General features: G+C 35.4%; 2 protein-coding genes across 3 annotated transcripts; both read left to right on the top strand.

The window, feature by feature from the left end:
- The first annotated feature begins 772 nt into the window (after window positions 1-772).
- Window positions 773-6532, top strand: LOC132032949 (uncharacterized). The gene is made up of 3 exons (XM_059422765.1): window positions 773-948; window positions 3377-3542; window positions 5848-6532. The coding sequence occupies exons 1-3, from the start codon at window positions 882-884 to the stop codon at window positions 6101-6103; spliced, it is 489 nt and encodes a 162-aa protein (XP_059278748.1). The 5' UTR covers window positions 773-881; the 3' UTR covers window positions 6104-6532.
- Window positions 6533-8604: 2072 nt separating this feature from the next.
- On the top strand, window positions 8605-22723 carry LOC132032947 (prefoldin subunit 5). 2 transcript variants are annotated; one of them, XM_059422763.1, is made up of 4 exons: window positions 8605-8870; window positions 13624-13727; window positions 19944-20021; window positions 22026-22723. In XM_059422763.1, exons 1-4 carry the CDS (start codon window positions 8678-8680, stop codon window positions 22107-22109), a joined length of 459 nt encoding a protein of 152 aa, XP_059278746.1. In that variant the 5' UTR covers window positions 8605-8677; the 3' UTR covers window positions 22110-22723. The 2 variants fall into 2 exon arrangements, with proteins under 2 accessions (XP_059278746.1, XP_059278747.1); XM_059422764.1 differs by lacking the exons at window positions 13624-13727; window positions 19944-20021; window positions 22026-22723 and adding an exon at window positions 9720-9981.
- Window positions 22724-23013: the final 290 nt, after the last annotated feature.

Genomic DNA, 23013 nt, shown 5'->3' with positions numbered 1-23013 from the left:
GTGAATAAACCATGACCAACAAAATGTGATACGATGAATTAGAATGCAATAGAAACAAAGACAAGGAATTTGTTACCTATTCTTAACGGCAAAATGAGCCCCTTTATTCTAAAATAAAGAATTCAGAATCAATCAAATCTCTCTTCTGTCCGTGAAGATCCCACCAGAGCGCCTTCTTCTTCTAATAGGCCATGAAATAGGTTAGAATCATTCTCAACAAGTCCATAGAAAATGACCCCATTTTTTTATCAGGTCTGGATAAAGACCAAAGATCTTGAGCGACCAATCCAGCAGAACAACTCAAATGGCTTGTGTTTAATTATCTTTTGAGGCGTGTTTAATTGTTTTTTTTTTTTTTTTTTTTTTTGCAACGAAGAGAATAAAACACTTTAATTGGAATTTAAGAAGATAGAATTAAAAAAAAAAAAATAGATTTGGAACACTTTTTCAAATTTGAAATCCAACTCCAAGTTGACTTTGAAAATTTAGAACCAATTGAAATTAAAAAAAAAAAAAAATCTCACAGGAAAATGGGTCCTAATTTTATTATCGACTCTATCTCAATTTATATCACACACTTTCCTTTTTAATCATTAAAAAAAAAATATTTTTTATTTAACAAATTTAACTTTAAACTTTATCCTTTAATCAATTTATAACCACACAAATATTTTTAAATTATTTTAGACCACAAATATTTCTTAAACTTGTTCAAACTACGTCACATAGTATTAATTAACTCCTTTAATAAATCGTTAGGGCTCTGGTAATGTATAGCATTGTTCAAACTTAATGAACCATTTTTAGTTAAAATTTGCCACTAAATTAGCATTAACGTTTCTACTAAAACCCATACACCGTTACTGGAGACAAAGAGAGAGATGAACAATAAAGAAGAAAAACATAAAGAAGAAGGAGAAGAATCACCATCTCACTCACAGCAAACAGGTAAACATATCTTTTCTCATCCTATCAATACCAGTTTTTTCATGATTACCTAAACCCCAATGGAACATTTATTGTCCCAAGAAAGATTCTCATGTTTCATGGATTACGAGGGTCAAACTAACTAATATTTGGTGTGAATTCAGACATAAAATCTTTTAACTTTCTTGAAATAAAAATCACATATTTAGAAAGTATTTGAAAACCTTATGGTCAAAGAAAATATCATTTGACTGTCCAAATTGTTTGGATGGTCGTTACCCATGGTTTCATAATGTACAATATCATATTGTATAGTATTGTATTGTATTGTACTGTATTAATCAATGTTTGGATAGATTGTATGTTTGTTGTGGTTTCATAACATTTTTATTGTTTGGTTTGACTGTATGGTACTGTATAATAACATGTAAGTTTACTAAAATATCTTTAACCCTCGATTACAAACTAGTTTAATTTATATTAATAAAACTAAGATAAAGGATAAAATACGAACTTTAAAAAATAAGTAGGTTGTGGATAGGGGTGGTAATTGGGTGGGTAGTGGGGGTGGTGGAGGGTTGGGGGTGGGTGGTGCTAGGGTGGTAGGGTGGGGGCGGGTGTGATAGGGGGTGGGTGGCGGAGGGTGGGGGTATAATGGGAAAATGAAATACGTAATCACGCCAAAAACCATCAAATCCCATTAGTTTACAAAAATTGGAGCTTTCGTGGATATTTAAACGAGTGCCGTGGGTTCTGTTTGCAACACCATACAACATAATTTTTAAGAACAATGGAAACAAATAGGTTTCATAGAAAACAATACATTAATGAACCACGGGAAACAACCATCCAAACAGGGGGAGGAGGGAGTAGTTTCTTTTTTAATGTAACTTCACCATTATGAGCTTTAGATAAGCTTGGAAACTCGAATAAGAGAAGGAGGATTGCGCACCCACACCCTAGTGGTCAGTGAAGTGAGTTGAGGACCTTGTCATCTAAGGTTCATTCCCAGCAGAGGCAAAAAACACTAGGGCATTTCATCCTATCTACCAAGCCTTTGTGGATAGAGTTAATCCGTGCTGGTGGGATCTATCAAGTATCCGGTGGAATTTGTCGAGGTACTCGTAAGCTGACTCGGACACCACGGTCATAAAAAGAAAAGGAAGGAGGATTGCAGTAGTTTGTAGGGCAAAATAATTGTATGATTTGGTGAACAGAGTTGGAATGGACATATATATAAAGTCGTATAGACACCCGAACTAGTTTGAATTGAGGCATAGTTGATTGATGAATTGATATTCCAATTTCTTAATGTAATTAAACTTAACCTTCTGATACAATCTGAAATTGGAGCTCACTGAAATTTAACAAAAACTACAGCAGAGAAGGAATTACTAAAAAGAGTCTAAAGGCTAAGCTAAAACAGGATTGCTTCATACATCAAAAAGATACAGTCCTAACTACACTGGGTATGTTGTTGTTGTTGTTGTATACAGTCTTAACTAGTTATTAGAGAAGCTAAAATGCACCACTAACTATGACGCCCTTAACGGAGGCGGCCCGAGGGCAGGTCAAGTAGGGTTGACAGGCTTTTAGGCTAACAATTTCTGAAGATGAGGTGCACATGACACTCTAGGCGAATTCCACATCGGAATAGAGAGGAAAGTGAAGAGCTTTATAAGGTATAACTCAAATTCACATGTTGCACACGCTTTTGGGGCTCGATGTGGCGTAGCCCAAAAGACAAACCCATGCGGGCGTAGATCAAAAGCGGACAATACGTGTCACGGGCTTGGGTCGTAACACTAATCTAGTTCATGAATAATTTTGCTAAAATCAGCTAAACCACTTGGTTCTTGATGGCCATTCATGTGAGTAGTCACGTGTTAGAAATTCAGATCATATAATATAGCAACCCTGAATATTCCAATTTGATTTTGTACCAATTAGTGCTATGGACTCCCCAATATCCCTTTTTTCCTAATATTTTCTGTTTTCGGTTGTATAGAGGATAATTCATTGCTTATACTGTCCAATCCAAAAGCCAAATCATCAGGACTGTTGAGATATGAAAGTTTCCCTTTGGATGAAACATTCTTGTTGTATTATTTTCAGAGGCGAATCCAAGATTTCAAGAGGATGAGTTCACCTTAGAATTTTTTTCTTTTTTTTTTTTAAAATACGCAAAAGTGCATTTAGTAGGGTTCGATCCCACAACCTTAAGGGATTAGAGGTAGCACATAGCCAGTGCTCCATTCGGTCTAGTTTGAGCATGTGTTCCTTTAGTTAATATTAGATATATTTTACGGAATATATACATAATATACCGAGTTTAGTCGGGTGACCATGTGTTCACGTGACCCATTTTTTATACCTGGATGCACCCTTGATTATTGTAGTGTAATATGGGGTTATTCTCTAATTTGTATTTACTTTGTTGTTTTGTCAGTTTCTTCTGATGATGAGATAGATTACTCTGTCAAGCCAGAATTTTATGATGAAGAACTTGATCACAAAGATGAACTCTGGGTCCAAAAGAAAAGGGGTGGGCGTACTTCTGATGCCATCCTTAATTGTCCAGCTTGTTTTACCACACTCTGTCTAGATTGCCAAAGGTATGACCTTTCCTGTTTCTAGAATATATTCGAATATAAAAAACAATATATTTGATTGCCTGTTTCTGTTACTTTACTACTGGAATTGTTGGTATCTATTTTTAGATCTTCTTCAACCAATCAATCAGTCAACTATGTTCAACCCGATTGAGTTGTGTAGGCTGTATAATCATCTATATCCATCTGCTCAGTCTTTTGAGTTTCTTGACTCCTTCCATGAACTTAGGATAATACTCATTTAACACCGTTTCCTTGCTTGTGTTGCTGTCACGGTGTTCTGGGTTTGTACGGTTAAGGGGTTTGTCTGATCTGTGTGCTACGCTGGTATGCTTGGCAAAATCATTCCTTTTCTGTAACATGGTCGACGTCAATTTTTAACTAGAACATGAGAAGAGCCTCTCAATCTCTCATGAACAGGAGATAGGTCGCATTGAACATTTCAATCAGCACATATATTATAGGATAAACAACATGATGTTGTTATGTCCAGAAAATCTTGTTTTAAGTTTGAGATGGTATTAAGTATCAATAAGAAGGGTCTTTCAAGGTGGTTTGTCTGGCTGTCGATTGTTAAGGGGTTGTTTGGTTGCTGGTTAGGAAGTGATTTATTCATGTATTAGATCCTGCATAACTTGTACCATGCTTGGTAGCGTTTTTTTGCTATGTATACTCAACACCCCAAATACGGTGTTTTGTTAGCAATTTAGAATCCTTCATAACTAATATATGTATAATTCATGAGGGGAATCTATGTGTTATTTTGTGCAGGATAGAAGATGGAATAACTAATACTACATGAATAACTAATTCCTGCATTATTATCACTTGAAAAACTCTAACCAGCAACCAAACAACCCCTAAGTGAATGGTTTTAATTTAAAGAAAGGGAAAGAAAGGAAAGAAGATATATGGATATAGTTTTTGACTTCGGATAGATTTTAGGAGACTAATAGAGAAATGATCAAATACTTAAGTCTAGAGAAGTTTCATTAAAGGAACTGGCCAGTTATCCAGTCAGAGTTGGTCAATAACACGACAAGCGATCAAATCTCTCTTGATTCTTACCTCTGAAATCTGGTTTTCTTTCACTTTGGGAAAGAATATTAGCCAGAAGCAATCCAATCTATTTGACCTAGCCAAAGTGGAAGAACCAGCTGAACCATAAACCCATTTTGATTCTTCCATTTTCTCTGGTTTTCTTTCACTTTAGGAAAGAGATAACCGCAAGTTGAAAGTTTCTGTTGCCTGACAGCCAGAAATATCTGATCTCTTTGAATCTGAATTTGAATGCGGAAACCTCTCTTTTGCTAGTTGTGTTGCTGAATCCCTGTAAACCTGAACTTGAAGTGCTAGAGATCTTGCTAAATCTGACATTTACAAAATGGATCTTCATTTTTAGCTCTGAACAAGAGGGTCAATAGTGCAATAACAGTAGTAAAGAGACTCATTCTTCATCCTTGTTTTAATAATAGTTGAATACATGTTCGAAAAAAAGAAATTGACTTTTTGCGGAGTTGGATGCATTTTAGAGGACAGATTTTCGTATCATTTTCTTACTATACGTCAAACTAATGCATCTTTACGTGATTACCCAGTTTAATTATTATTATTCCACTTGTAGGGTGTGTTTTGGTATGAAGTAAATTGTTTTCCTTGAAAATGTTTTCTTGGAAAATAAATGAGTTTCTTACTTATTTTCTAGTGTTTGGTAAGTTAGAGTTACCGCAAGAGCATTTATATGTAATTTAGCAAAATGCTATGGGGGTGGGAAGTGGGGGTTCAGGGGTGGCAGGATGGTCAAGGCGTGGGCGTTGGGGGCATTGGGTGGGTAATTTAGCAAAACATTGTGGGGGTGGGGATGGGGTGTTGGGGATTCAGGTCGGGAGAGAGGAGGGGGGCGGGCATTGGGTGGGTGGGGAGGAGACAATGAATTTGGAATGTCACCTATGGAACTTATACTTTCATTAGAAAAGTTATTTTTCTCATTTTTAAGGAACTTATTTTCCTGGATAAAATATTTTCTGAACATTTTGATCAACCAAACATGGAAAAATTGGAAAACATTTTCTGGATAATAGTTCCCTCCATACCAAACATATCCGTGAACTGAAATCCTGTTGACTCACCATCTGATTTTTATGACCGCTGCTCTGCATTAGCATATAATTCATCTGTTGTTCAATCAAGAAAGTGCCTTTGGTGCATTTTATGTCTGATGCGAGCTTTCTTTGCTCCTTTTTGTAGCTTTTTAGTGGGTGGGATAATATATCTGCAATTTAGAATTGATGTAATCTTGATAATGCAGGCATGAAAAGAATGTTACACAGTATCGAGCAATTTTTGTGGTCAATTGCAAGATCAAGAGTGAACAAGTGGTGGCACAGCTTGGAAGCAAACGAAAGAGGGGTAAGAAAGGGCGTGGATCTTCTGATGCTGAAGCGGTTTCTGATACGGGCGAGACATTTAAACATGTATGTTGTTCAGTTTGTTCAACGGATGTTGGAGTCATCGATGAAGAAGAGGTCTATCATTTCCTTAACGTTATTCCTAGTGAGTCTTGATGTGTCAAAGACCGTGGCCAGCTACTTCCTATAGCTAGTCTGAAACATACTCTTTCTCTCTGGGCTAGGAGTGAAATTCTCTCGATCGACTCGGTGCTCTACCTCCTGAAATGGCCTTAAGCTCTTAAGATACAGTCTGTTTAACATGTGTTTTCAGCTGTGCATTGCAGAAAACTTAAGGGGTCGAGAGGCATTTTCTGTTTCTGTCTTATCCTTTTTCTGGGAGGGTGTTTTTAATAGTATATTGGACTGCCAAAAATTTGCAGTTTGTGCTAAAGCAAAATCTTCCTTTTTCATGGAGGATGGTCTACTTCATGTATATATGGCAAAATGATGGAGAACAAGTTGAAAACTGACCAGAGACAGATTGATTTCTTAAATAGTTGTGATCACTTCTTTCTTGAGCAATAGTAAAGTTTGCAATGAAGTAAGTTAGACGGAGTATTTATTTAAAACCAGAAGTCTATAGAAATGAATAAGCTTAAAAATTTAGCAAATATTTTTCACTTGTTGATACAAGAGAAACAAGAATGATATTTATTTTTCTTCCCTTTTATCCTGAGAATTATTCATCTCTTCTGATTTGTCATGGAGCCATTAAGTCACTTGGAAGACTAATTACCCCTGAAAATATTGAGCTGTAAGGTTTCTTTATGTTGTGTAATTTTAGCTACTCTATAGAGTTTTCAAACTTCAAAAGAGCAAGACGTAAACTCTAATTACTTGATTACAGCGCGGAAGCAACTACATAATACATGATTGGGTGATACGAGTCATAAGTTATTAAAGAGTGATTCAATATTACACGAGTTAAAGGTTAGTGTTCAAGTGGATATAAGTTTAATTTATGTGGTTAGATAGAATATTCCAAAAAGTTTAAGGACTGTCGTATTTAACCTTACTAATTCCTTCGTAACTCAATCACTCCATCCGTTTCTTCTTACTTATCTCTTATACTCAAATATATTTTTCTTTTTACTTGTCACATTAAATAACTACATAAACTATTTAGTATTCAAACTTAAATTTCTAAAGCATAATTTATAGGAAGACTCTTAAAAATTGGCATCATACATAAATGGGCTCTCAAATTTGGCCTTTTGCAAGACTTCTTCAACTTTTCAACTTGCTTGTAAAAGAGACATCAATCGGTCTCCACTTTTTTGAAAACTCTAACTTACAAAATGATCATCTAGACACCTCCAACATATCAGTGACACTTCAATATTTGCGTTTACATGTTCAACTTTATACAAGTTGAAGTGCCATTTGTCTTGTATTTCAGTTAAAGACATACTTGTCAGTTGATGTCAAATTTAAAGGTTCATTTATGTATTATGCCTAGCTGATGTCAAATTTAAAGATTTGTTTATGTATTATGCCCAGCCAATGTCAAATTTAAAGGTTTATTTATGTATTATGCCCAGCTGATGTCAAATTTAAAGGTTTGTTTATGTATTATTTCCAGCCGATGTCAAATTTAAAGGTTTGTTTATGTATTATGCCTTAAAAATTTACTACTACTTTTTTAAGTGTCAAAGTGAACATGTGCGAAGTAAAAACTACTCCCTCCGTTCCATAATAAATGATTTTTTAGGCTTTTCAATTTTTTTTAAAAATAAGTAGTGTTTTAGGATTTCAAGAAGACTTTGAGCAGATTATTCCAAGATTATCCTTATTTAAATAGTCAAGATTCATTAACTACATTTTTATTAGAAAGTAGTAAAACTTGATTAGGGGTAAGTTAATAAAAACATTCTTAATTTTCTAGGAGTAAGCAATTTCTTAAAGGGCGTGCATGAGCCTAAAAAATCCACTTATTATGAAACATAGGGAGTAAAAAGCAACGAAATACTATATACTCCCTTCGTCCCATATTACTCGGTTACTTTACCTTTTGCACTTCCCTTAAAAAATCTAAATAAAAGATATATTTTAGTACTTCCTCCGAATAAAAAAAGTGTTCACTTAACCTTTTTTTTTTGTCAAAAAAAGTTTCCACTTATTAAACCAAGAAATAATTAACCTTATCTTTTCAAATTTTCCCCTATTAAATGTTATGTGATCAAATCTCAATGCCTATTTAATTAGGCAATTATTTAGTCAATTTACATATTTTTTTTTCTTGGAGTGAGTAATTTTTCAAGGGATGTGTAAATAGCTAAGTGAACTCTTTTTTTATCCGAAAGGAAAACTACGTTACTCCTATCTCTCTAATAAATATATTTAATTATTTTCAAAAACATTTACTAGGTAAGATGAGAAAAATCTAATCAATTTTATTTTAGTTTGTAAATAAATAAATAATTTAGGATATACATTTTTAATAATGTGGTCAAATAATACAGGGAGGAAGAGTGCATACTAGTCCTAAAGCCCCCAAAAAAACGAGACCCCTAAGTTTCATTTGTGCACTTTCGCCCAACAGAGGACGCAAAACACTCCAATAAGCTCAACTTTTCAACACTTTGAGCACAGAGAGGGTTTCGAGAAGAAGTAAAAACTACTCAAATAAGCTGAACTCTTCATAAATCATAAGTACAGGGTTTTCAAGAAGAAGGGCAAATACTAAAAATGGCAAGTCCTGGCAGTGGAGGAAGAACACTTGAAATAGAAAAGATGAGTGTTGATCAACTAAAAGCATTGAAAGAACAAGCTGATCTTGAAGTTAATCTCCTTCAAGATAGTCTCAATAACATCCGTACAGCAACTACTCGTCTTGAAATTGCATCTAATGCCCTTCAAGATCTGTCTCTAAGACCTCAAGGTCAGTATCCCCAAACACCCTTTTGGTAATTATGTATAAAAGAGTGTTCTTTTGGCTTTATTGTGAAATTTATGATATGGTTTTTTTTTTTTTAACTGTGTTTTATGATATTTATGATTTGGGTGTTGGTTTTTTTGCTGTGTTTTATGATATTTGTCATTTGGGTTTTGCTATTTTTAATGTTTTCTTGCTCAGGAAACACCTTTTTAGGAATTAGGTGTAAAGGAGTGTTCTTTTTTTCCTTCACTATTATGATATTTGTGATTTGGGTTTTGGTTTTTTACTGTGTTTTATGATATTTGTGATTTAGGGTTTGCTATTTTAACTGTGTTTTCTTGCTCAGGAAACACCCTTTTGGTAATTAGGTGTAAATGGCTTTATTATGATATTTGTGGTATGGGTTTTGATTTTTTTACTGTGTTTTCTTGCTCAGGAAGTGCCCTTTTAGGAATTAGATGTAAAGGAGTGTTCTTTTTTTTTACTATTATGATATTTAGTTATGATTTAGGTTTTGCTTGTTCTTTAAACACCCTTTTGGTAATTAGGCGTAAAGGAGTGTTCTTTCTTTACTATTATGATATTTAGTTATGATTTATGTTTTGCTTGTTCTGTAAACACCCTTTTGGTATTTAGGTGTAAAGGAGTGTTCTTTTTTAACTAATATGATAATTGTGATTTGGGTTTTGGTTTTCTTACTTGGAGGTGTAAAAGGGTGTTCTTTATTGTGAAATTGGTGATAGGGTTTTTTTTTTTTAAAACTTGGAGGAATTAGGTGTAAAAGAGTTTTTTTTAACTATTATGATATTTCTGATTTGGGTTTTGGGTTTTTTACTGTGTTTTCTTGCTCAGGGAAGAAAATGTTGGTTTGTGTCCCTCTTGTACTGCAAAACACCTTATTAGGTGTAAAAGAGTGTTCTTTTTGGCTTTATTGTGAAATTTATGATATGGGTTTTGGTATTTATGTCCTGCCTGTTCTGCAAAATACCTTTTTAGGAAGTAGATGTAAAAGAGAAGTGTTGGTTCGTGTCCCTCTTGTTCTGCAAAACATCCTTTTAGGAATTAGGTGTAAAAGACTTTAGTATTATGATAATTATAATTTGGGATTTTTTTTTTTTTTTTTTTTTTTAACTTGGAGGTGTAAAAGGGTGATTCTTTATTGTGAAATTAATTTTTTTTTTTGGGGGGGGGGGGGAGGGGGGGTTGGGTGTGTGTGTTGGTTCTTATCCCTCTTGTTCTGCAAAACACCCTGATAGGAATTAGGTGTAAAGGAGTGTTCTTTTTTACTCTATTGTGATATTTATGATTTGGATTTTGGTTTCTTACTTGGAGGAATTAGTCAATTAGGTGTGAAAGAGTGTTCTTTTGACTCTATTGTGAATTTTTTTTTTTTGATGAAGTAAGATGTTTCATTAGAAAAGCATCAAGTAGATGCATAATAACAGGGCGTAATTACAGATAGGCAAAAAAAAAAAAAAAAAAAAAGAATTGCATGCCCCTATACATTGGTTCCTTCTAAAGTTAGAGTACTAATAAAATCTAAGAAATGTTCAGTATTAGATACTGGGGACAACATTGTCCAGCAAAAAAGATTAACTAAGCATTTGGCTTTAAGAGCTTGAATAGGAAGTGAGGTATCATGAAAGCATCTCTTGTTCCTCTCAGTCCAAATACACCAAAAAATTGCAGCAGGAATCATATTCCAAACCTTCCTGATGGTCTTATCAACTATCCATAAACTCCAAGACATGTGGGCTTCTCTCAAACTTTGTGGCATCACCCAGCTTAACTGAAAAATACATAGGAACATGTTCCAAAGGCCATAAGCTAGTGGGCAATGTAGAAAGAGGTGGTTAACTGTCTCCTGAGTGCTCTTGCGGAAATAACATATGTTGTCCAACTGGAAGCATTTTCTATTCAGATTGTCCAGAGTAAGACATGCATTCTTTAGTATAACCCAGCTGAAACATTTAATCTTCGTAGGCAGTTTAGTCTTCCATACTAGCTTCCATGGCCATATATCAGGCAGTTGATTATGAGAACATAGCTGCCTATAGCATTCTTTCACTGTGAATGTGCCTTTGTTTCCCCATCTCAACTTGTCTGGTGCACTTTCATCAATGTTGTGAGCTTCCACCTTTGCTAACATTTCCATCAGACTCCCAAGTTCCCAATCCTGTACAGACCTTCTGAGATGCACATCCCAACTGTTGTTGATCCTGTTTTGAGCAATTGAGAATCCTTGTCTCTGGCAATGTTGAAGAGGCTGGGGTATTCCTCCATGAGAGATGTATTGTTGAGCCATCTATCCTTCCAAAACTTAATATGAACACCATCGCCAGGCTTGAAGTGGATTTCATGAGAAAACTCAGAACCCAGCTTACTGATATACTTCCATGGCCCAACTCCATAAGGTAAAAGTACAGTGTTAGAGCTCCAATTGTCCTTTTTACCATGTTTAGCTACGATCACCTTCTTCCAGAGGCTTTCATCATCCTCTGAGCCAAACCTCCAAAGCCATTTCATGAGTAAGGAATTGTTATGAATTGCCAAATCTTTGACTCCTAGGCCTCCATTGCACTTTGGGAGCAATACTTTGTCCCATTTTACCAAATGAAATTTGTGTGTGCTGCTATTCCCTTCCCATAGAAAATTTCTCCTGATCTTGTCCAGCTTATCTAGCACCTTTTGGGAATGGGGAATAAGGATATGAGATAGGTTGGTATACTATCAAGAACACTACTGATAAGTGTGAGCCTTCCGCCCAATGAGAGATACTGAATTTGCCATCTGGATAACCTTTTTTCAAATTTCTCCACCACCCCATTCCATATATCACGACACTTGAATTTGGCACCCAAAGGTAGGCCCAACTAAGTGCTAGGAAGAGATCCTATATTGCACCCCAAAATACTTGCCAGCTCCTCCATGTTAAGAACATCATTGACTGGATAAATTATACTTTTCAACATGTTGATGTGCAATCCCGACAATGCTTCAAAAAGCATCAGAGTAAGATTCAGATAAAGGATTTGAGACTTCTCTGCTTCACAAAATATCAGTGTGTCATCAGCATACAGTAAATGTGAGATAGTCATTGTGTATCCTGTATTTGTGCCCACACTAAATCCCTTGTATCCATTGCAGCTGTCTAGCTTTTTCCAGCATCTTGCTTAGACCTTCCATAGCCAAGATGAACAAGAAAGGTGAAAGTGGATCTCCTTGCCTGATTCCTTTCTGTGGAGAGAAAAAACCCACGGGCCCTTTGTTAATCAGAATTGAATATTTGACTGTGGAGATGCAATATTTGATCCATTTAAGCCATTTTACCCCAAATCCCATTTTCTTCATAATGGAGGTCAGGTAAGACCAATTGATCTTGTCAAAAGCCTTCTCCAAATCAAGTTTGCACATGATCCCAGGGTTTCCTGTTTTAATCCTCCAGTCCAAAACTTCATTAGCAATTAAGGCTGCATCAGTTATCTGTCTTCCCTTGATGAAAGCATTTTGGTGACTGGAAACCAGCTTCCCAATTACCTTCTTCAACCTTTCTGCTAAAAGTTTGGCAACTATTTTATAAACACTACCAATGAGACTTATTGGCCTGAAGTCCCTCATTTCCATAGCACCAGTCTTTTTAGGGATCAAGGAGATGAATGTGGCATTGCATGATCTTACCATATAATTGTGTTGGTGAAAGTGACTGATAGCACCCATGATTTCTGGCTTTATGAACTCCCAGGATTTTTGAAAGAATGCCATTGTGAAGCCATCTGGCCCTGGGGCTTTATCCGGTGCAAAAGACTGAATGACTGCATGAACTTCTTCTTCCTCAAAGGCAACTTCTAGTCCCTCACTGTCTTCCACAAAAGTCTAGCAACATCCTCAAAGTTGGTGGTTGGCCTCCATTCTTCAGGTTCTTTGTATAGCTCTTGGTAATAGTTCTGTATTTCCCCCTTGATCAAATCTTTGTCCTCTGTAATAACATTGCCAATTTTGAGCTTATCAATAGAGTTGAACCTCCTATGTGAGTTGGCTAGAGAGTGAAAATACTTGGTATTTTTGTCCCCATCTTTCAGCCAAAGGCATCTTGATTTTTGTCTCCAGCAGATTTCTTCAGCTTTGGCAATCACTTCCAACTCAAGTTTCAGGCTAATAAACTTTTGTTTTTCTAGCTGAGATGGAACCCTGGTTTCTGTTGCTTGCTCTAAGATAGCTAGTTCTTCAAGTGCCTTGCATCTCCTTGTTGTGAAATTTATGATTTGGATTTTGTTTTTTTGCTGGGAAGAATTAGGTTTGTTAGTATCTGTGTTTCTTGTAATTCGATTATTGTATGATTTTGTGGTAGTTATGGTATTGTGATATTGTCCCTTTTTTTCAGACTGCTTTGTCATGCTTTATACCGTGTAATGCCATTGCTTCTGTCATTTCTTTTTCCCGACTGCTTTGGTTTGTTTTTCTCACAGGCAGGGTCTATCGGAACAGGCTTCTCTCTACCTTCCAAAGGTAGGGGTCTGCCTACGCGTACACTCTACCCTCCCCAAACCCCACTGGTGAGATTACAGTGGGTATGTTGTTGTTGTACTGGGAGGAATTAGGTGTAACAGAGTGTTTTTTTCTTTCTCTACTATGATATTTATAATTTGGGATTTGTTTTTTTTACTGGGAGGAATTAGGTGAAAAGAGTGTTCTTTGGACTTTATTGTGAAATTTATGATTTGGGTTTTGGTTATTTTAACTGGGTTTTCTTGTGCAGGGAAGAAAATGTTGGTTCCTTTAACGGCGTCTTTGTATGTGCCTGGGACCCTAGATGATGCTGATAAGGTTTTGGTAGATGTCGGCACTGGATATTTTGTTGAGGTTTGTATTTATCTGTAATTGAGACCTTCGGATTGCTGTCTATTTCTGCCTAATTGAGTTAATAAATTTACAATCTTCAATCTAGCATTATGATTTTTTTTTTTTTTTTTTTTTTTTTTTTTGTTATATTTGGTGGTTGGTGACTTAGTGGTGGTGGTTTGTTTCGAGGGTGATGTAGGATGGGGTGAGCATAGGGAGATGCCTCTTTAGTATGCAACTAAAACTAAAGTGAACTTTTTTTTCTTCATGTGTGTAGTTATTTCTTATATCACGCTTTTTTATTTTATATGTAAGTGTTTGATTTCTCATGGAATTTAAGGAGTTCATATTACTTATGAATTATATTGGTGTAGTGAAAGGACATAAACATAGTAATTGAAAAGTTAGAGCCCGTTTGGATGGGCTTAAAAAAAGCGACTTTTATGTATAAAGTGCTTTTAGAACTTTTAAGTCTTTGAAAGTTATTTTTATAAATAAGCGGTTGAGTGTTTGGATAAAAGTGCTTATCTATTCAGGAAATAAGTTGTTGATGTGTTTGGTAAATAAGTCGTAGCACTTATTTTTGTCAAATGACCGAAATACCCTTAAAAAGCCGTTAATACCATAATAAGTTGATTTCAAAGATTTTTAAACTCTAAAGTTGATTCAAATCAAAAGTAATTTATATTTAAAATCACTTCCACTATAAAATGTTTATTTAAGTTAATTTTTTATAAATACACGTTACTTGGGGATGCATGAGAAAAAAGAGACACTTTTTTGGAATGAAGTATAATATCTTCTGATTTCTTTCATTACTAGTGAAATTGCGCGCTTGGCCTTGCAGCACGAAAGACAATGATTTTACAAATTGACACTTTTGAATTTTTTTTCTCCTTTTTTGGGAAAGAAGAAAATAATTTCTCATGTAACCTGGATTAATCTTATATTTATTTGAATATTTTCTTTTCTTTTTCTCTTTGAGTTATACATTTGACTTCAATAACCATTCAATCCAAGTCTAGGAATACTAAAAAAGAAAAGTGCTAATACAACCGAAAGCACTCCACTATAAATACAAGAAGTGGAAATATATTCATATGATACAAGCATCAAGCATTAGAAATGTCACTAGCAATCATATCACGAAACTCCATCCAATAGACATCATTTTGTTCTCCTACATCTTCGACATCTACATTGTTAGCTCAAGTTGTGCCAATATCATTAGAATCAACCCAGATGGAATATAGGCTCTCATTCTCGAAATTTGTTGGAATGCATCATCCACATTGCGTTTCTTTCTAATATAATTGTGAATGGCCGTAGTAGCAAGTACGATGTCCACTTTGTGTGTCAATGTGATAGTATGGCATGTCTACCGAAATAGACCGTCTTTGCTTTCCCGAGCACGGAGTAATGGCCTCTCTTGCATTTACACAAGAAGAATGTAAATAGTTAAATTTCTCGATGCGTCCTCTTGGCTCTCGCAGTTGTCGAGTTACACACCTTGTAGAGGCTTCGGCTAGGTGATATCTTACATTATTTCCTTTGTGCGGAGCCATGTATCCTTCATGTGTGAATATCTTGCATCAACTAGATAATATTTGTTTCGCGTGGATGTGGAAAGTTAAGGCTGCTTCTCTACAAAGGGCCCTCGGCAAATATACGACTATCGTGGTACTCTGTTCCCGCTGACCCATGCAAATGTAAAACACGTAATTAAGATCGACGACGGCGAAATATTTTGAGTCGGATAACCTTTACGTCAATATTATGGTATCTCTTGGCCTTGCGGTAATGCCACATTTAACATCAATTGTGCCATCGGTGCTCCCGATACGGTCTGAAGTGGATGTAAAATAAGAAGCTTGGGATCCATTTTTTCTCGTTGAATTCTAAGGGGCAAGAAACTATCATAAAGCTTTTTTGTTATATAAGGGTAGTAAAGATACTGATACGGAATAACAAATTATCATAAACGGGTTACTTACTTTAAAAGAAAGGGAGATATCTTTGTTTACATGGCTTGTGAGCATGCCAACCATCATTATAATTTGGATGTGGTTGAATGATATCTCTTGCAAGCTTACAAACGGCCTTTAAAACACTATGAAAGTGTCTATGAACTGTTCTCTCAGTGTTGAAAGATATCTTGTATGCATCTTCATTTCCAACCTCCATTGTGCACAAGTCATCAAGAATATGCCTAACATTTCATGTATAGACATTCCACAGTGGGTTTAAGCCCATATTTATCAGTTAGGTCATTGGATAGATCAATGAACACCGCCTTCTTCAGTCGGAAATTTTCATAACAACGAGTCTCATTTCCTCGTAATATCTCTTGAATAAACTCATTTCCAGAGCGCATTGATGTACGACAAGGTTCTTTGCATAGGTATTTTTCACAATACATCAAAATGTATTTACCTGTTATATGACATAAAGCCATCCACTCCTTCGCATCTTGCTCTCTCCGAATCTCTAGTTCTTGATCTTCGTCATCTAATAAATCACTTAAATGAGGAGATACCACATTGCTAATAATATCCCAATCCATTTAACTGAAATGGAAATGACTCAAGTTAGTAAAGAATGAAATTTTTTCCAACAACCCAATTTCAAGATTTTTTAGAAACTCCATCGTTTCAATGCACTCATATCCATCGTTTCAGCCGCAGGCGCAGCGCGCAACGTGCAGCCAGCAGCCGCAGCCGCAGGCGCAGCCAGCAGCAGCAGCAGTCATCTCAAATTACTATTCCATCAAAGAAAAACAACCACAACAATACATAAAGTTCCCACATTCATTAAAGCCAACACAACAACAATAACCATAAGGTCTAAGGATACAACCACAACGTCAACACAACATTAACAATACATAAAGTTTACACGTACAACCATAAGATTTAGGGATATAACCGTAATGTCTAAACAAGAAGCAATAAGTAAAGTTTACACACGCGCGGCCATAGTGTTCGAACATTAAACAATAAAAACATTTAACCATAGCAACGCAATCAGCCCATTTAACCAACGCAATCAGCCCATAAAAACTGCTGCTGCGCGGAAATTGTCATTTCCCGGTTGCTATCACAGCGGGGTTGAAAAACGATTTTGGATAAAAGCGCATTGAAACGATGGAGTTTCTAAAAATCTTGAAATTGGGTTGTTGGAAAAATTTCAAATTCTTTACTAACCCAGGTGCCATTTCATTTCATTAAATGGAGAGTTGGGATATTAGCAATGTGGTATCTCCTCATTTAAGTGATTTATTAGATGACGAAGATCAAGAACTAGAAGAGATTCGGGAGAGCAAGATGCGAAGGAGTGGATGGCTTTATGTCATATAACGGGTAAATACATTTTGATGTATTGTGAAAATACCTATGCAAAATAACCTTACGTACATCAATGCGCTCGGGAAATGAGTTTATTCAAGAGATATTAGGAAAACGAGACTCGTTGTTATGAAAATTTCCGGCAAGAAGGCGGTGTTCATTGATCTATCCAATGACAATCGATAAATATAGGCTTAAACCACTCGTGGAATGTATACATGAAATGTTAGGTATATTCTTGATACGACTTGTGCACATGGAGTTGGAAATCGAATGATACAAGATATCTTTCAACATTCTGAAGAGATGTTCATAGACACTTTCATAGTGTTTTAAAGGCCGTTTGTAAGCTTGCGTAAAGAGAACCACATCCAAATTATAATGATGGTTGCGATGCTCATGCTGTCATGTAAACAAAGATATCTCCTTTCTTTAAAGTAAGTAACTTGCTTATGATAATTTGTTATTCCGCATTGTATCTTTACTACCCTTATATAACAAAAGCTTTGTGATAGTTTCTTGCCCCTTAACGACGAGAAAAAATAGATCCCAAGTTTCTTATTTTACATCCACTTTCATGTAGGACCGTATTGGAGCAATCGATGGCACATGTTAAAGCTAGATTACTGTTAAAGGTCAAGAGATACCATATATTGGATGTAAAGGTTATCCGACTCAAAATATTCTCGCCGTTGTTGATTTTAATATGTGTTTTACATTTGTACGGGTCATGGGAAGGAGCGACTCCACGATAGTCGTATATTTGCCGAGGCCCCCCTTCGTAGAGAAGAGCTCAACTTTCCACATCCACGCGGAAACAAATATTATCTAGTTGATGCAGGATATTCACACATGAAAGGATACGTGGCTCGTTCAAAGGAAATAATGTAAGATATCACCTAGTCAATTTTCGTCATGTGCAAGGTCCGACAACCGTATGCCAGAGCCAAAAGGACGCATCGAGAAATTTAACTATTTACATTCTTTTCTTGTAGAAATGTAGTAAAGCACATTTGGTGTTTGGAAAGCAAGATGGTCTATTTTGAGAGACATGCCATACTATCACATTACACACAAAGGGACATCGTACTTTGCTTACCATGGCCATTCACAATTATATTAGAAAGAAATGCAATGTGGATGATGCATTCCAAAATGTGAGAATGAGAGCTATATTCCATCGGTTGATTCTAATGATATTGGCACAACTTGAGCTAACAATGTAGATGTCGAAGATGTAAGAGAACAAAATGATGTCTATTGGATGGGGTTTCTTGATATGATTGCTAGTGACATTTCTAATGCTTGTATTATATGAATATTTTCCACTTCTTGTATTTATAGTGGAGTGCTTTCGGTTGTATTAGCACTTTTCTTTTTTATTATTCCTAGACTTGGATTGAATGGTTATTGAAGTCAAATGTATAACTCAAAGAGAAAAAGAAAAGAAAATATTCAAATAAATATAAGATTAATCCAGGTTACATGAGAAATTATTTTCTTCTTTCCCCAAAAAAGGAGAAAAAAATTCAAAAGTGTCAATTTGTAAAATCATTGTCTTTCGTACCTGCGCGAAGCGCGGGCAATTTCACTAGTAATGAAAGAAATCAAGAAGATATTACTCCCTTCATTCCAAAATAAGTGTCTCTTTTAGCTCATGCACCCCCCTTAAGTAACATGTATTTATAAAAAATTAACTTAAATAAACATTTTATAGTGGAAGTGATTTTAAAATATAAATTACTTTTGATTTGAATCAACTTTAGAGTTTAAAAATCTTTGAAATCAACTTATTATGGTATTAACAGCTTTAAGGGTATTTCAGTCATTTTGACAGAAAATAAGTGCTTACAGCACTTATTTACCAAACACATCAACAACTTATTTTCAGCATAAGCACTTTTATCCAAACACTCAACTGCTTATTTATAAAAATAACTTTCAGCACTTAAAAGTTCTAAAAGCACTTTATACATAAAAGTCACTTTTTTTAAGCCCATCCAAACGGGCTCTTAGATTGATTTAAGAAAATCATATCAGAAGGTTATATCTTGAATAGTTTAATGGACCTGTATTTTTGAAGGTTGGGTAACTTGTGTAGAAATGTTGATATCAAACATTTTGAAGTGTAGCAAAATGGAAGGAGAGTTGTATAGGGGAGTATATTCTAAGTTCATTGGTGATCTATCTTGGTGCTGACTGACATACTTGCTTTGGATTCTTGAGGACCGTGAGACTCTGTTTAATTCTGCGTTATTCTTGGCAGACATTCTTTTCCTGTATTTTTTCTTTCTCTCTATGGAGTTCATAACTCATATTGTCTGTTTGAGGAGTGATCTTTGCAGAGATTTGAGTCTTCTTCTGTGCTAATGACTTCTTTAATTTCCAAGAAAGTGTAATGGATATCGTTATAATATATGCTGGAAGCAACTTAGTTATGATTAATTCAGAAAATTCTTTCAACATGCTAAATATCTTTCTATGGTTATGATCTTCTGTTTGGACTGAAAATGAAGTCTAGTGGACACTTATTTGTACCATTTCTAGTTACTTGGTTTTCTTAGTTTAGATAGTTGGATGTTCATTCTAGATTTTCTGATCTTGCTAGGTCTAAGTAAGTTATATTTCTCTTTAAAGATGTATCTTTCATGTATCGCGAAGTATGTTATATGTAGTTCCCGGATCATCTATTTACCTTTTGTTTTTAAAGAAATGAAGTGATGTCTTACAAATCTAAGGGACTATAGTTGGAGCATTATCAAAAAGAACATATTCGTTACTCTATGCTTCAGTTATTTCATTTATGGGGAGTCATATACTTTTATCTTTCCAGATGGTCCTATTGCTAGAAGGTTCAAGCCCTAAGATTGTGTTATTTTCTTTATTTGAACAGAAAACTATGACAGAAGGAAAAGAGTACTGTGAGCGGAAAATCAGCCTGCTAAAGTCCAATTATGAACAGCTCCTTGATGTAAGTATCCATTTCCTTTTCACTTGGTAAAGTGAATTTTTTGGCAAATTTTGAGCTGTTTATATTAGTTTATTTGTGTTCTGATTTAATGTAAATTCTACATGGTAGAAGCCTTACTCAAGGGTTTCATGATTGTTGTACTGAGTACCCCATCTATCTCAATCCTGTCTGCCTGATACTTCTGACTTTTTGAGATTTGTAAAATTTTATATATCTAATTAGCCCAAACTGTCTATACTCAGTGCATTTGATGTGAGCAGATTTACAACAACATAGCCAGTGTAATCCCACAAAGTGGGTCTGGAATGTGAGGAAATTAAATGAATAAAAAGAATTTTTCAAAGGGTTTCAATGAGGATGTCAAGTGGCCTCTCACAGTTTACAGGTGCTATATACATGCACACAGGCAGTACACACTATACATTGCTTAACTCGTTAAGATGAAATCATCCAAACAGTGTGGTTACTGGCATAAGGTTAATTTGTATCATAAAGAATTCAGAAAAATAAGTTGGACTTTTCGTATCCGCAAAAAGATTTATGAGTGTTTAGCAGCTTTTCTCATTAAATGGAATGTGGTTGAGAAAGAATATGTTGTCTTTATCCTCATCACATGGCAGATAGCTTAGCAAGCTGTTTAACCCATGTTCATTTGAATTTTTTTAACCTAAGCTGTTTAAGCTGACCTTAGAGCGGTGCTAACTACATCTATTCTTTTTTATACTTCCCGCTATCGTAGTTCCCTTCCTGTGAAAGGTCTACCTGAAATATATTAAAACTGGACATGAGGAACCATCATTAAATTTAAAGTTTCATCCTGGCTTTACCTGGCCTACCATTAGTATGAATTGCAGCATCTATAGTCCTTCATATGATTGATTTATTTTTATTCTATTCCTCTGATTTGCCAGATTCTTCCCTTCTCTATGAGCCAACTGTTCTAATTCAGGTTTTCCTTCAGTTATCACATCTTTGTTTTCCTTCTTATACTTCTTATCTACTACTTCTATTCTTTCCTTGCATTTCTTATGCTCTTGCTTAGCTTCACATCAGGAAGTTGGGTTTAACTGAGATGTGGTATCATTAAAGCGGAAGCTTATACTTCTCGGTTCTCATGTTTGCAATGAAGTTGAATGACCTCGGGGTTCCTAGAGTGAGTTTATTACTTCAAACATTTTTCTTATGCCTCATCCTAGAACATGACAAGGGTAGTTATGCCAAAACATGAGAAAGAGATTTGCTGGATCTACCACAATCAGTCACCACGAAAACACTGGGTACTTCTTCATCTATGTCGTCTCCTCCATCAGTCTATCTGAAATATCTCTCACCATCTTGAGAATTGCTTCTACACACACTTGAAAGAAGTGCTAACCTCTCGTGGGATGGGGGAGGTGACCTGTTACTATTTTTGGGCTGGTAGCGATTAGAGAATGCTGCTCTCTATTGTAGACCACGGTCTAACGTTTTCTCATAATATATTCAATTTTCTCAAAAGGAATCTTTAGACTGTGGTCTAAAAAGTCATAAGTTACAACAGATGGTAAAAAGAGTGTCCCTTTTGGTGAAAATCTCTGATTCTTTCTACTTTATTATTTGGTATGATGATGACATGAGTTGAACCTAAATTGAGAAATATGGTCAGTTAGGACATATAGCCGACCCCAACTTATTTGGAAAGCTGTTTTGCTGCTTTTGCTTGATAGAAACTACACCAAGGGGAGAGCTGCTATCATATGACCCTGCTTTCAACTATGTACTCTTGGTCATTCTTTTACCATCGTATAGTATCTAACTACCAAAGGCCAACATATATCTTTTTTCTTTCTCGTAGTAGTGGAAGAATCTACTCTAGTATCTTCCTATTTTTTAAGATATGTTACATCGTTGATAATAAGAGGAGGTCCTTGAGGTTTATTGTTTGATAACAAATAGCTCCTATTATGTTTTTGTTTCTTACGGATATCACCATCTTCATTCAATAATTTGTTCGTTCAAATGCAGGTTGCAACGAAGAAGAAAAGTATTGCTGATGAAACTGGTGTTATCTTGCAAGCTAAATTGAGACAACTTGCTCCAGCGCAGTAGATCACACTTGCTTTTCCCCTTTTGGGTGACCTACTTATAAGGCTTTTAAAGATCAACGGTTCGGAGTTTCCTTTGTTGATAACTCAAGAAGTTTCATGGGCCTCAAAGAACTTTACAAGTACCAAATTCTGTCTAAATTACTATTTTGCTGAAGCAGAAGTTCAACGAGTATTCAACGTACCTCCCTCCATTTTACCCCATTTTCCGCTGTTCTTTCTGCCTTTTGCGAGAAACAGATATTTGATCATCTGTTCCATTGTAGTAACATGGGTTGATGACTCAAAAAGTTTATAATTTACCTTGGATTGTCTTTCTGGGGGTGAAACCATGATACGGTTCTACTTTTTCTGCGACTCGAGCTTCTATTTCATCTATGTGTGTGTGTTTGTGTTTGTGTGTGTGTTGCAGAGGAAAGGTGTTGCTCATTGAAGTTCTTAACTAAAAACCAAGATTATTAATTTTTGTAGGGGTGATCCAGAGAGATGTCAACCTTTAAAGTAAGATGTTTGAAGGTCATGGGATGTGGGGTGGACAAAATGATATTGGATGTTTTATCATTAGGTGATAAATATGTATTTTTCATTTTATTGAAAAATATTTCATTGAACGTTTAATTTTGATTCAAGTGATGAGTGCATATTTTTGAAGATCAAAGGTCAGAACTAAAAGGTGCATCGCCAAGAGTCCTTGTTTAGTCCTTGATTAATAGTCTTTATTCTTTTATGTCCTCTTTCGTTTACTAATTTTAGTCCTTGGTTAATACTCCATAGTTCTTTAATGAAACTTGAAGGAGGTTTCAACTTACCAGAGTATCACATTATTCACTACCATCTTTGAAATCCCTCCAAAAGCAGTATATCCGATTTGATTATTGATATTGCCATCAATATTCATCTTAATATTT

This window comes from Lycium ferocissimum, chromosome 10 (assembly GCF_029784015.1).
Source record: "Lycium ferocissimum isolate CSIRO_LF1 chromosome 10, AGI_CSIRO_Lferr_CH_V1, whole genome shotgun sequence".
Classification (NCBI taxonomy): domain Eukaryota; kingdom Viridiplantae; phylum Streptophyta; class Magnoliopsida; order Solanales; family Solanaceae; genus Lycium; species Lycium ferocissimum.
The sequence above is the reverse complement of the archived record's forward strand: the minus strand, read 5'-3'. Positions and strand labels throughout refer to the sequence as shown.

Bases quoted from the DNA above. Each gene is read 5' to 3' on its own strand.
- LOC132032949 (XM_059422765.1), top strand. From the start codon at position 882: ATGAACAATAAAGAAGAAAAACATAAAGAAGAAGGAGAAGAATCACCA. The intron at 949-3,376 runs GTAAACATATCT...TTGTTTTGTCAG, and splicing joins ATCTCACTCACAGCAAACAG to TTTCTTCTGATGATGAGATA. The intron at 3,543-5,847 runs GTATGACCTTTC...TTGATAATGCAG, and splicing joins CTCTGTCTAGATTGCCAAAG to GCATGAAAAGAATGTTACAC.
- LOC132032947 (XM_059422763.1), top strand. From the start codon at position 8,678: ATGGCAAGTCCTGGCAGTGGAGGAAGAACACTTGAAATAGAAAAGATG. The intron at 8,871-13,623 runs GTCAGTATCCCC...TTTCTTGTGCAG, and splicing joins TCTGTCTCTAAGACCTCAAG to GGAAGAAAATGTTGGTTCCT. The intron at 13,728-19,943 runs GTTTGTATTTAT...TTATTTGAACAG, and splicing joins GCACTGGATATTTTGTTGAG to AAAACTATGACAGAAGGAAA.